The sequence below is a fragment of the Hoplias malabaricus genome, chromosome 8 (genome assembly GCF_029633855.1).
Source record: "Hoplias malabaricus isolate fHopMal1 chromosome 8, fHopMal1.hap1, whole genome shotgun sequence".
NCBI classification, from domain to species: Eukaryota; Metazoa; Chordata; class Actinopteri; order Characiformes; family Erythrinidae; genus Hoplias; species Hoplias malabaricus.
The window spans coordinates 32,785,991-32,799,051 of record NC_089807.1 but is presented as its reverse complement, the minus strand read 5'-3'; the positions used below and the strand labels follow the sequence as shown (position 1 = coordinate 32,799,051).

Here is a 13,061-nt window from a genome sequence, read left to right as displayed (position 1 = left end):
AAGCACAATTTTAAAACCTGTAGATTTCTAACATGAGGGGGAAAAAAACTAATTATTTTGCTGCTATCCAAGGAAGTGTAATTGATTTTTTTGTGGTAAAAGAAAGATTGTGTGGCAGATAGCCAAACTATATCTAACACATCATTGTTACAGATGTCTGATGAATGGTCTGAAATGGTATGTTATCCACGGGTAAAGAACAAGCTAGTAAGCAAGAGTATTGCTTGTATATTTTATTTTATGTACATCATGTAAAAAAGTCCACTGCTCAGAGGACAGCAACCACGAATTGTTGTACTGACGCACACATACACCTACACGCACACACTCACGCACAAAATGCTTCATCTCAGCCCTACAGTCTGTCCCCCGTCAAAAAAAAAAAAAACAGGAAGGAGATGGTAAAAATCAAAATGTCTTTCATAAAAAAGAAGGGAAGGTATCACTGAAAGGCAGTGGCAAGAGGCTTTGCGCTAAGAAGTGAGCTTAAAATACACCTCCGCTTGGGTTTGGCTCCCCTTCCCCCATGTCCTTCCCTTCCTCCGTCCCTCCCTCATGCCACAGAAGTGCCTCTTTAAATTCTCAAGGCCCTAAAGGTCCATAGCTAACTAAACTGACTTTTGAGACTGCAGTTATGAAAAATAACAATAAAATTATAATAAAAACACTATTCAAAAAACCTGCATCAATACCACACTGCAGGACAAAGCAATCCTGCCTGCTGCTCAGTATTTCAACGAAGGACACTGGTGTAAAATTCACAGAACCCTTTCCATATGGTGTCGCAGCGTTTAGTTTTTTGTATGTGTTTTTTTTTTTCTTTTAAAGCTTTAATAAAGACATTATGCATAGGAGTTTACACTTCTGTCCATTTCTCCAGTGGAAAATTTTCACAAGGAAGGAGGTGATGGTGGTGGGCAGGTAGGTTGACAAACCTGGCTAAATGCAATAATACAGTGTACACAATTAGTTCCTGAAAGCGGCTTGTTTTCTTGCCCATGTTTAAACATTATAGAAAAGAAGTCACTTTCAAGGCGCCGGGTGTGGTGCTCAGAGCCACATAGAGCTCACCTGCTGTCCAGAGCCATGAAAAAAAAAGGGGGAGGGGGGTTTAAAAAAAAAAAAAAAAATCTATATTAGTGTTTAATCTACGAGTGTCCAGCAGGCCACTGAAGGTACAGATAAAGTGCTTTTCTTTACATGACACATTAAATAATTAAAGCAAGTACATATGAAACTCTGGATCTCAAACCCATGACACAGTTCCAAAAGGCCCTCAGACCCAGAACATCGAAAATATTATTAAAGTGAAAATCAAAGAAACCAAATGGAGAAGTAACATTTCTTCAAGGGGACTGAGAGAGATCCATCCCTCATGTGAGAACAGAACTATGAAAGATGGCATACTGCATGTTTTAAGACCTACACACTGATCTCTAGATGCAGGGAATACAAAAAGGAATTTCACATTATCATTTAAAGAAAGAGGAAAGAGACCTTACAATAAGACATGTCATTTAGTATCATATGATGTTCGTCAGTTTGCACTTTGATTTTTTTCCTGCCCAAGTAGACTAGGAGAATGCCACTAGAGCAGGCTGGTTGATGGTCTCCATGGCAAATTCATTACCTAGCCACTTTACTGACAGGCAGGACCCCTTCACTCACAGAAAACAGCAGCAGTGGGATCGTACAAGACTGTAGCGAGGTTTGCCTGTGCTTCACCGGCAATAAATACATTCGGATTTAGTGTCAAGCTACTCATTCCACTAAAACAGAAGTCCAAAAAAGAAAAAAATAAAATAAGACAGAAAGACAGGCAGAGTTCTCAAGGTGTCCCTGCTTGCTCCTTATGCTCCCTCAAGCTCAGAGGGCTCCTCTCAGGGAGGCCATTTTCTTTTCCCAGGCGAGTGAAAAAGAAATAAAGGGGGGAAAAAAGCACCTTCCCTCATAATATCCGTGGCAACCGCAAGTGCTCTCCATCCCAGGAGGGAATCATAGGAGGGGAGCGCGGGCTCCTGAATCCCAGCCAGGCTTCAGCCTTCAGCCTTCGACCTTCTCCCCTGAGAGAAGACACACACACATACATCAGTCAAAAAGCAGAACCTGGGGAGTATAAAGTATAATTGTGTGCTATGCAGCAAATGAATATTTTTATATATTTATGATATAATATTAAACGTTATTTTTTTCTTCTATGCACCTCATTAAATTGATTCTTACATGTTACACTAGAATTAGACTCCTCCATTTGTAATAATTATTATTTTGTCTGTATTGTTTGGGAGTGTATGAATATGTTCTATTTTAAAGTCTTTCATTAACAAGTATAAAATGTAACAACATTTCCCTATTTAGAAGAGTGAAAAGTTAGAAGAATTACAACAAAATTCAAATAATACCTTGTTATAATTACAAACTCCATGTCTAGTAAACTTGGGACATTCAATTCAATAAAATTCAATAAAAACAAGAATCTGTGGTTTAATTCACATGTAACTGATAGATGAACATAAAACAACCAAAAACAATTGTCCAATTTTGTCACTGAGCAGCTACATTGTATTCTGTAAATGTAAGCAAACTTTGAAATTGATTCCTGCAACACACTCCAAAAATTTTGGGGTAGAGGCCTCAGAATGCACTAAATATATAATAAATATAGCAAAATAGGCGTGCAAGTATTTCCAAAAAAGAAAAAGAAAGAACCTGAAAAGGACTTTGGACTTTGTGTCAAGAAACACAAACAGAAACTATAATGCAAGGAGAAAGCCATACATGTAGAACCACTAATGAGTTAACTGAGACAAGAAAGCTGTCTGTTGCCATCAGTATGATGTCTTTTCCTGGGAAGCCTATGGATATTTCAGCAAGATAATGCCAGGCCTCATTTTGTATGTGCTGCGTGTCTTCGTAGACATGTACCTCTTTATCTGGTTTCATTGCTGCTATAAACGGATCACATGTATTTGAGTTCATCCAAAAGCATGATATTTCCATATTTGGCCAACAGGCCAAATGTATTAAACAGAGCAGTAGATCTTTTCCACTTTGAGGAAGTATGACAACAAAAAGAGCAATATGAGCAAATTGTGTGGGGAGAATTCCATGATTATGTGACTGGACAGCTAAAACTGCAGGATAACACCCATCCTTGATTTTCAGACATAAGGCATTCAAGATCCAAATAAAAATGAAACAAGCTGCAGACTAAACTGCTGCAATGGGAATAGTGTGTTGGCCTGAGCAAATATTTAACATAACCAGAACTTCAATAAATATTAGTGGCATGACAAACATGAAAGAGCACTCTTCTAACCTGAGTACTGGTGCTTCTGTGGCACATTTAAACATAAATACAGATCACTTGAACTTTAAAAGAAAAAAATTACAGAATCAAATTACAAATCAATATAGATCTTTTCTCTTTTTTTCAGCTGGTCACTTCATGCCTTTGCTCATATGTACAATTCTCCACAAAATTTAGAAGACAATATACTTGTTCATTAAAACCTATTATTAACAAGCAGTAACATTTCTTTGAAAATGTCTAAGAAGGTCCCGTATATGGTGTGTGTCTTCAGTTATGTAGGGCTCTATAAAATCACAGACATTACTCGACACCAGTAAATGTAGGAACTTAACTTTCAGTTTGCAGATCCCACACTGGCCATTGTTCCACACAAAGGCCTGCAGCCGAATGGCTTCGCATCAGACCAGAAGACGCCGGCAAAACGCATGCGAATGCAAACAGAAGCGGGGAAGGCAACATACCAGACTTAGCTATCATGCTACATGGGCTGCATCACACAAAACTAAGGGTGGTGGATTGTATGTGTTTGTATAAAGCATGTTGGGGATTTTAAGATTTACTGCATTTATGTCTATATATTTTAATCCTGTTTTTATCCCTCCATTCAAAGATTCCACCCATGCTCTCCGCATTGTGGAAATCATAGGGCCCTAGGTACGTTTTCATACACAATCAGCACTTAATGGGAAAAGAGTGCTCAAACAACCCCTACCCAAAAACAAAAAACGTGTATGAAGCACACTCAGATTGTAGCTTAGGACTAGTTTTTGCTGCAGTGTAATGGCGGTCTTGCACTGTATGATACCTACTCTATTTGCTTGGTAACAGGCTGTTTTTCCACTACACTACCACTGCCCCAAAAAAATACAAAAGAAACAGCGGGCTTTGTAAACCACAGCAGTGGCAGTAACACTAAATGTTGCATTGTGTACTCGCACTTTGTTTTTATTTATTTTGTTTTGCGTGGGGGGGGGGAACTGAACAACCCTCCGTGGCACAGGAGAGTGCAATTTTTCCTGCCTTGTTGCCTCGTGAAGCTCTTGAAGGAGTTTTCATCGGCCACTAAGGACCATTTGGACTTCTTAAAAAACACAGTGTACTTTTACGAGCTGTTGTTGGGAGTTGAATAAAAACAAATGTGATAACTAATGAAGTTGGTAGATTTTACAAAAGCTTAGTTTGTGCTCAGTGTCTGTATGTCCTCATGTAGACAAATCTCTCTTGCCAATCCACACTCTGCAAGTCCCGTTTCCACATACCAGGTACCCAATTTGCCTAATCAAAAGTTGAACAGAGTAGATTCTGTGCAACTGAAAAGATATTTTAATATATATAACTGTGGCTAATGCTGCTAGCTGCCTAAGTATGGGTAACTCAAGTAGATATGAAAGGCAAAACGGGCTGTAAATAATACATAATGAGATTAAACATCAAGATTGATTTACTTTCATTTAAGTATCATGACATTTTAAACCAGATAACATCCAGTGTTTTGGACATAGCACCTTCATTGACTGTATGTAAGTAATGTTTAACTACATTTATCAATGCTGGCCAGAGAGTTTCGTGAGCAGTCAGCTACAATAAACTATAACTGATGAGTATAAAGGCCAGGTTTGACTATAAATATTCCCTACATTTTCCAGGATAGGTTATTGCAGGCATGGTAATCAAATTTTTATGCTTTGGAAGTAATATCAAATGCTGTCTACTCACTTCTTTTTAAATTTAATAATACTGTCAGCAAATCAAGAGCTGAGTCACCCATAAAAAATGTCAACTTAGCACAATGTGATCTGGCTAATGACATGGTGGCCTAAACCTAAATTCTAGCTACTCACATGCTGAAACATTGCTCTGCTGCTGAAATCCTCCTGATGAGCCACAGTGATTTTTTTCCATCATTGCAGTCAAAACACTATTTATAAGCAATACGTTTAAAACATAACTCATCATTTATAAATTATGGTTCGCCCAATACTAAATAAATAATACATTTCTTATTTGGATCTTGAGTGCAAAGGTAGAGAGAGCAAATGCAAAACACAGGTGATCTCCAGAAAATGGGTTGGGGGAGCGGGGGAAAGGTTTGCAGAAATCTCACCTATGTCTCGCAGTGTGAGATCAGAGAGGTGATCTCAGAACTCATGTGGCCCACAGCTTTGGCCGCCTCAATGATGGCACGGCGGTACATCCCTTTCTTTTTGCGGTTGAAACGCAGTCTGAAGAACTCACGGAAAGGTGAAAGCTTGGCCACAGACAACTGTGAGGTTGTGGGGGAGCCGAACCAAGATACTTTTGCCTCGGGCCAGGGAGCATTCACCTCGCCTTCGTCCCGCCTGCTCCCACTAATGCTGAGGACACGTGCTGGCCACCAGGGGAAGCCATGGATCTTCCCCCATACTACGTCTCCTACAGTAACTGCATGGCCTTCCTCTGTCACACATTTGCTCATGCTGCGTGTATGCAGTCGCACTGTCAATGGCGGGACAGTCTTGCCTTGGCTCTCGCGAGTTGAGGACGACGATGAGACTTCACCAGGCGCCAGGTCAGACAACTCAGGTGAAGTGCCATCTGAGCTGAAGGACTTGGACTCATCTAGGCTGTCAGTGCTACATACAGACAGGCTAGAAGAGTCTGCTTTGCGTTTGCGAAAGTTGATAAGCAGGGTAAGGTCACCATGCCTCTCACCTTCCTCTCCTGAACTGCCCGACCACAGTTCTAGTGGGTTCTTTTCCTCACCAGAATCCTTGGGCAAAACAGGACCAGACGCTCTTGGACTCCTGCGTCTGGGATCCACTAACTCTGCCTCATACACAGACACATGCTCCTCTCCATCACCACGAGACCTTAACCTGATCTTGGGTGATGGAATATCCTGATCTGACAGCTTTGGAAGTTTGAGCTTGGGGATAGACACCGTAAGTCCAGTTCTGATGGTGTCTATTGGGGGTCGCAATTCTTTTTTGGGCTCACGGCTGCTGTCATGTTCCCCATTCTGCATTAGCTGCTTGGGGCAAAAGGGTTTTACTGAACCATGTACTCTAGAAGGGATCTTCATGACTTCACCTTTCCCTTGTGGAGTGCTGTATGAGATCTTTATCACTGGACTGTGTGGAACAACATCACTACCTGTGAATTTCTCTTCCTCTTTCCTGTCTTTTCTGAACCTCTTGCTCTCATAACTGGAAGTATCCTCTCGCCTCTTTGATTCCTTTGTACTGTCAATATCTTCTTTCCTTTGCCCTTTGGGCTGGGCTTCCTTAGTATGTTCCTCTCCATGTGGTGCATTTTCTTTCCTGGATGGCTTGGCCACTGTGGACCCATCTTTGCTGTCCTCATCACTGGTTAGTGTGTTCTTGCACTTTTCACAAAGCACCTGCCTAGGCCGAAGTCTAATCGTGCTCATGGTCATACGCCCAGGTTCCCGAGACCGCCTCTTCTTCCTTTTAATTGGCCTGGGCGGAGGCTGGGGAACCCACTGGCTATATGTGTGTCGCACCCAAATAGGCTGAGGAAAAGGAGCACCCTCAAAGTATGGTGGATAAGTAGCCTGGCCTGGCAGCACTGGGACAGGGATGGGGGTACAAGGGGGCTTTTCAGGCTCTGTGTTCTCATCCTTTGGTCGCTGTGCTGATTGAATAGGAGGTTTGGAACATGGCTCCTCATTCAGGATTTCACATTCCTGTTTGGATATGAAAGGCTCCTCTGACTTTCCTACAACATCTGGCAGGCAGAACAAACCAGTCCTACACAGGGAAAAAGAGAATGCCTATGAGAACACGGAACAGTTTCAGAATGAAAAACAAACACACACAGAGGAAAGAAAATAAGCCAATAAACTGAGTACAGATTAGTCATTAAGGTTAAATACATTACACAAATGTTTTTAAAATATGTAGTCAGGCATGTACATTCACCACTGTAGAGAGAAACACTATTTACTTTTAGTCCTGCTGTGTAAACTAGCACCATTAGGAATAAATACAGGGCTTTAAATTCCTGTTTTGCAACATACAGTGGGATGATTATAAATTTTTTAATCTCCCTGGAACTAAAATTCATGGTAGAGCAACACCATCTGCAGTTTTATCTTGATTTGGTAGCACTAACAGAGCAAATCAAAGCATACAACTATCTAAGTCTTAGAACAAACCTTCAGCCATTAAATAAAGTAAGACTACAATACATGGGGCAAATTAATAGTAAAATATTTGTATAATATTCAAGTTACACCATTTTTAAACACAAGAAAATAAGCAGAAAAAAAGGAGATGGTAAAATAAGTGGGTGAAAAAAAAAGAGCATTCACTAAAGGCTCTATCGCTTTAAGAAAATATTGCGGCTCACCAGTGAGTCAAACCTGGCACTTTATTACACAAGACATACATTAATTCTATGCAGAAAACACCACATGCCACCCAGAACCCAAGCTCATCTCCGATAGCAGAAATTTGTGTTTTGATCAGAGTTCATGTTTCAGCTTGTTTTGAAGGGGGAAATGGACATCGACTTCTCTATGCCAAAGACAAAAGCGACCACCCAGAATGTTTTCAGCCAACATATGGCATGCTATGCAAGTGCATCAGTGCACAAACATGGATAACTCATGTGTATGTGTAATGTACAATTCATTTATATAAATATTAGACCTATCCAAAAATAAAACACAAATAAGTCTAAGAAGCTTTTATTTCAACAGGAGCAGCAGGAGTCTTTGCTTGACCTCAAGCTCTGCCTAAATTTCCACTGGCTCACTGCTGAAATAGCATGAATTAGGACATGATTTTATGCTGGTGTTTAATTGTACCGAAGCTACAGGTGTAGTCACACTAGGCAGTCCGTCTCAGGCCTGGGCACATTTGACTGCTATAGTCTAGTTCATTTGACTAGAGTGATAACGCCATACTATATTAAAAAATAAAAAAACCACAGCCTGATGAAACGAGCATGCTTGGTCCCTGAAAATTAAATGCAGTGTGAGTGCAAGCCAGCTGGGAAGTGCGTATAACTGTACTCTGGCATAGTACAAGGCAACTGCCCTCAAATTTACACTTATTTCCACATTCTAAGAAAGTTCAGATGATGAATAATTCATATGCCAAAGTGGTCTGGACTTGTTTTTCTGGAACTTTGAGGAATGAGCCAGTGCTTCTCTGGCTTGCCTGCCGTCCAGATTTGTCTACTGAAAATGTACAGGTCATCATGAAGAGAAGGATCAGATAACGATGATCATAGACAGTTGAACATTTGAAATCTTGCATCAAGCAAAGGTGGGCAAAAATTTCACTTGGAAAACTGCAGCAAATAGTATACTCAGTCCCTAAATGATTAAAACAAGTAGCTAAAAGGAAAGATGATGTAACAAAGACGTGAACATGCAGGCAATTTGAGTGTGCTGCAGACGAAATTCAAAATTTGTTTATATTTATATTAACACATTTAAATTTTATAAACTGACTTTATTCTATAATAATATTTTTAAAATATATATTTATATTTTTCTGTTAAATAAGGATTCAAGACTATTAGCAACTCACCAGTACTTGTTTTTATTGCATTTTACTAAAAAGTATCAACTTGTCTGAAAAAGGAGTGTGTGTATTTGGTGTTTGGTGCATTTTTTTAAAGCCTTACTTTTTGCCTACGTAAATCCTCTCATTACCCAACTCACCATGCAGTCATTTTATAAAGGACACGAATGAAGCAACAGAATCATGACATTACGGAACATTGCCTTTTGTCATCAGAAGGCTGATCTCGAGTACATGTGCAGTACTGCAGTGCAAAAAAAAATACTCATGCTATGAATAATGCTAGCATGGCATTGATGTATAGGGCAGGAACTCACAATATTTCACCAAACCACCAGTGTGGGGCTATAGCCAAGGCAGATAGCTCCATAGCTTGGCTCTGTCAGAGCCAGCAGACAAAGACGCCAACGTGCCTGCCACAGAACACACTCCCCCCGCCCTCGCTGAACAAAACAATCCCATCAACCACCAGGGATGTAGGCAGAGAGCCAGGAGATTTGGTTGTTTTCACACCCTGTCTGATATTTGATTGTATGGGGATTATTAATTAAACCCTATAAGACAATCTCCCCTCCCGCACAGGCAGACCTTGGAGACATTTGATAAGAAAAAAAAAACAAAACAAAAAACAATCGTATGAGTCTCTAGACATAAACAGCAAAACGTATAATTATTAATGGCCTGTGGCTAAACAAATAGGCAGTGTAATTCTGTATTAGATTTCACCCTATTCAAATAAAACTTCTTGTGCATGAAACCACCCTGGATAGACACTACTGTACTAATCATGCACTGAAAAAAAGCATTATGCGAGGAAAGCTAACCTCCCCTGTCTAAAAAAAAGAATGTAGATGGAAGACTACAAAGATCCCAGTTTTTTCAATTTATAAAAGCAGTATGCTTGAGCACCAGTGACTCAGCACTGTGATTCAATCCATGTGGACACATGATTGTTACTGGAAATGACTATCAATGAAATAATTGAGAAGAAAGAATTTTAAGATTTAAGAGATTAGTGTTTGATAAACTCAACTTAGTAGTGCTAAGGAATGGAAAGAATTTGACAGTAGATCATCATCATCATCTTTTCCTCTTACTCAATTTCAGGGTCGCAGTGGCAACAGGGCGAGCAAAGAAACCCAGACGCCTCTGTCCCCCCACCAGCTCCTCCTTGAGGAACCTAAGGAGTTCCCAGACCAGCCAGGAGATATAATCCCTCCAGCGTGTCCTGCCACAGGGCCTCCTTCCAGTTGGATGTGCCTAGTATACCTCCATTAGGAGGCGTCCAGGAGGCATCCTCATCAGATGCCCGAACCACCTCAACTGACTCCTCTCAGCATGAAGGAGCAGCGACTCTACTCCAAGCTCCTCCATAATCACTAAGCTCTTCACCCGATCATGGAGAGTATGCCCAGTAACCCATCAGAGAAAACTCTTTTCTGCTGCTTGTATCCACGATCTTGTTCTTTCGGTTATTAGCCAGAGCTTGTGACCATAAGTGAGAGTGGGTACATAGACTGACTCGTAAATTAAGAGATTTGCTTTATGGCTCAGCTCTCTCTTCACCATAAAGGTCCGGTAAAGTGACCGCTAGAGGTGGGTGATATTGTCATAAAATAATATAACAATTTTTCAGGGTATTATGGCGATAAAGATATTCTTGGCGATATAAACAAAACACTGAAAAAAACTTTTATTAATTTCAAAAACACACTATTGCGATAAAAACTGTTATATTACTATTATTTATATTAATATATATTTTTTACACAATACCATGGTATTTTGTAAACAAACCACCTCCGTATAGCTTAAGTCACTCCCCTTTTTTGGGAGCAAATTCCTCCACCTCAGAGACACTTTCCACTTCACAGTGTCTAAACCACTCATGTAAAGACTGTAGGCCTTATTATAGGTAACTGTATGATGTCATTATATAAACAAGTCAGAATATCAACATAGATTTTTTTTTATATCGTTTTAAAAATGATGACGACATTATTGCGAAAGATACAATATGGCACAGCCCTAGTGACGACATTATTGCAGACACTGCACATAACCTACGGTAAACCTTACAATACCTTTTCCCATCACGAGTGAACAAGAACCCGAGGTATTTTAACTCCTTTACTTTGGGTACTACTTGACAGTGGATACATTTAGATATAATTCAGAAGCTCTGAAGCAGTTTTTGCTATATTATTTGAGCATTTGTGTGTTGTGGAAGAGTCTATGAGCCTATATGATGGTGAGAGAGAGAGAGAGCGAGAGAGAGGTCAAAACGCTGGTAGAGTTCTGATATAGCACTGCTATAAATACACAGGATTTTCAAGTCTACTGTACCTCAACTGTAACACAGTCTGTGTGACTGCCATTCTCAACACTATAGAAGATACTATTTCACAAAGCCTAGATATCTCTTAGATGTTCAATACAATTTAACAGTGATTTAACTAGCAACACACAACCTTTGTCTTTGGGAAAAACTGCCTATCTAGCAAGTTTAGCCAATCTAATATAAATGGCCAGATAATTGCTCAACCAAGTACACATCATACTGCACTGTCGACAAAATAAGTTATCACAGCATGCATGTTTGTCTTTTTATGGAGCTGGGAGCTTATGATTTACAGCCTAATATACAGGAGGTGACATTATGAGGGCTACATATACAAACATGTATGAGTATGTAAAGATGTGTCTTGTAAAAACACTACTTTCATTAAAAAAAGAAAGAAACAATGATCAACATCACATCACAATACATCACATCATAACATATAGAGCTGTTATTCAAGCATTTATTGCTGAGGACAATTTGAGTTAGCAACAACGAGCTACAACAATGAGAGATTGTCCTTCCCATCAGTGGCATTTTAGTACAAAAAAATAATGATAAAAAATAAATAAAACTCACTTACGCTTATATTATCCATTCTAGATGTAGCACAAAATCCAGTACCTGAATGTAGGTTGAATGTTACATGATTACTGTATTTAAATTGCGATAAAGGATAAATGGCTAATGGAGAGCACCAAATCTTAACTGGCAGGTTTATTTGATAGATATAACGTGTTGACACAAGTACAAAATACAATGAACCGTCGATATACACTAGTATACTGGTGTCTAAAACTGCTTAGGTGTGCTCATCCTAAAATTAAGCGTTTAAAAGCTGAACCCTGCCTTGGCTTTGTATAAATGAAAGGCCTCCTTGTATCTGTCTGGCCTCTGAACAGTTAGCTTAGCTAGCGATACCAGGCCTCCACTGATGCGATGCTAACGGGTTATTTTCTGCTGCATGCAGAGAGCAGAGAAAAAACGGTTTTAATAAAAGTAGCTTACTTTTTGTTGCAGTCGAGCAGAATGCCAGTGTAGTTCTTCTCACGGTAGGTGAGCGTCACCACCAGCGTGTCGTTGACTATCTGCTCGACGGTGACGGGGACGCGGGAGCCGGCCCGCAGCTCCTCCGCTGCGGCCTCCATGCTCCTCCGACTCGACTTGTCCGGCGTGTCCGGCTTCGCGATGCTCGGTCCCGGCCGCCGGAGGCGCTCGCGTCGGCCTCAAGCTCCTGCTCCGTCTCCACGAGAAACACGGAGGCTACACAGGGGCACGCAATGACGCCATCAGCCCCACCGGGGCAATTACAGCACATCCACCAGCAGTGACATCACAAAGAGGAGAGAAGTGGAAAAACGCCGACTCTCCGCTTCTTCTCTTCTCTACTCGGCTGTATTCACATACTGGCAGATTTTCTCTGCACTGGTTCACACCGCGCACTTCTCACCGCCTTCAGCCACTCGGCAACGGCTCTCACTTCACTTCCCGCAGAGATTCACACCAAGGAATTTTACCCACAAAATAGCAACCAATTTGTTTGCATCCAACATATAGAAATTATATCTATTATAAATAGTACATTGTAACAAAGTGTCAATCCATAGAACTCTTATTTGAGAAAATACCCGTTTACTGTAGCACCGCTCGATTTTGTGGCCATTGTACAACAGAAAAGGATTTTTAACTGTAATACTCTATATTCCTGTGAACATTCAGTTTTTTGTCAAGTCTTTTTCAAGTCTTTGAATCCCACTCCACATTATCTTCTGTATGTTCCTAAAGAACATTTTTAAAAAGAAGACATTCAATAGATTTTAGCATGAATTAATGATGTAAATAAAACTGCTACTTGAACAATCTGTTAATCTGT

At 40.3% G+C, this 13,061-nt stretch overlaps 1 protein-coding gene across 1 annotated transcript; it reads right to left on the bottom strand.

Moving 5' to 3' along the window:
* Positions 1-227: 227 nt before the first annotated feature.
* On the bottom strand, positions 228-12,667 carry pwwp2b (PWWP domain containing 2B). Its single transcript, XM_066679977.1, is given in 5 exon segments — positions 228-2,063; positions 5,418-7,062; positions 12,197-12,339; positions 12,341-12,418; positions 12,420-12,667. Coding segments are annotated over 4 exon segments (1,953 nt in total). The 5' UTR covers positions 12,507-12,667; the 3' UTR covers positions 228-2,063.
* Positions 12,668-13,061: the final 394 nt, after the last annotated feature.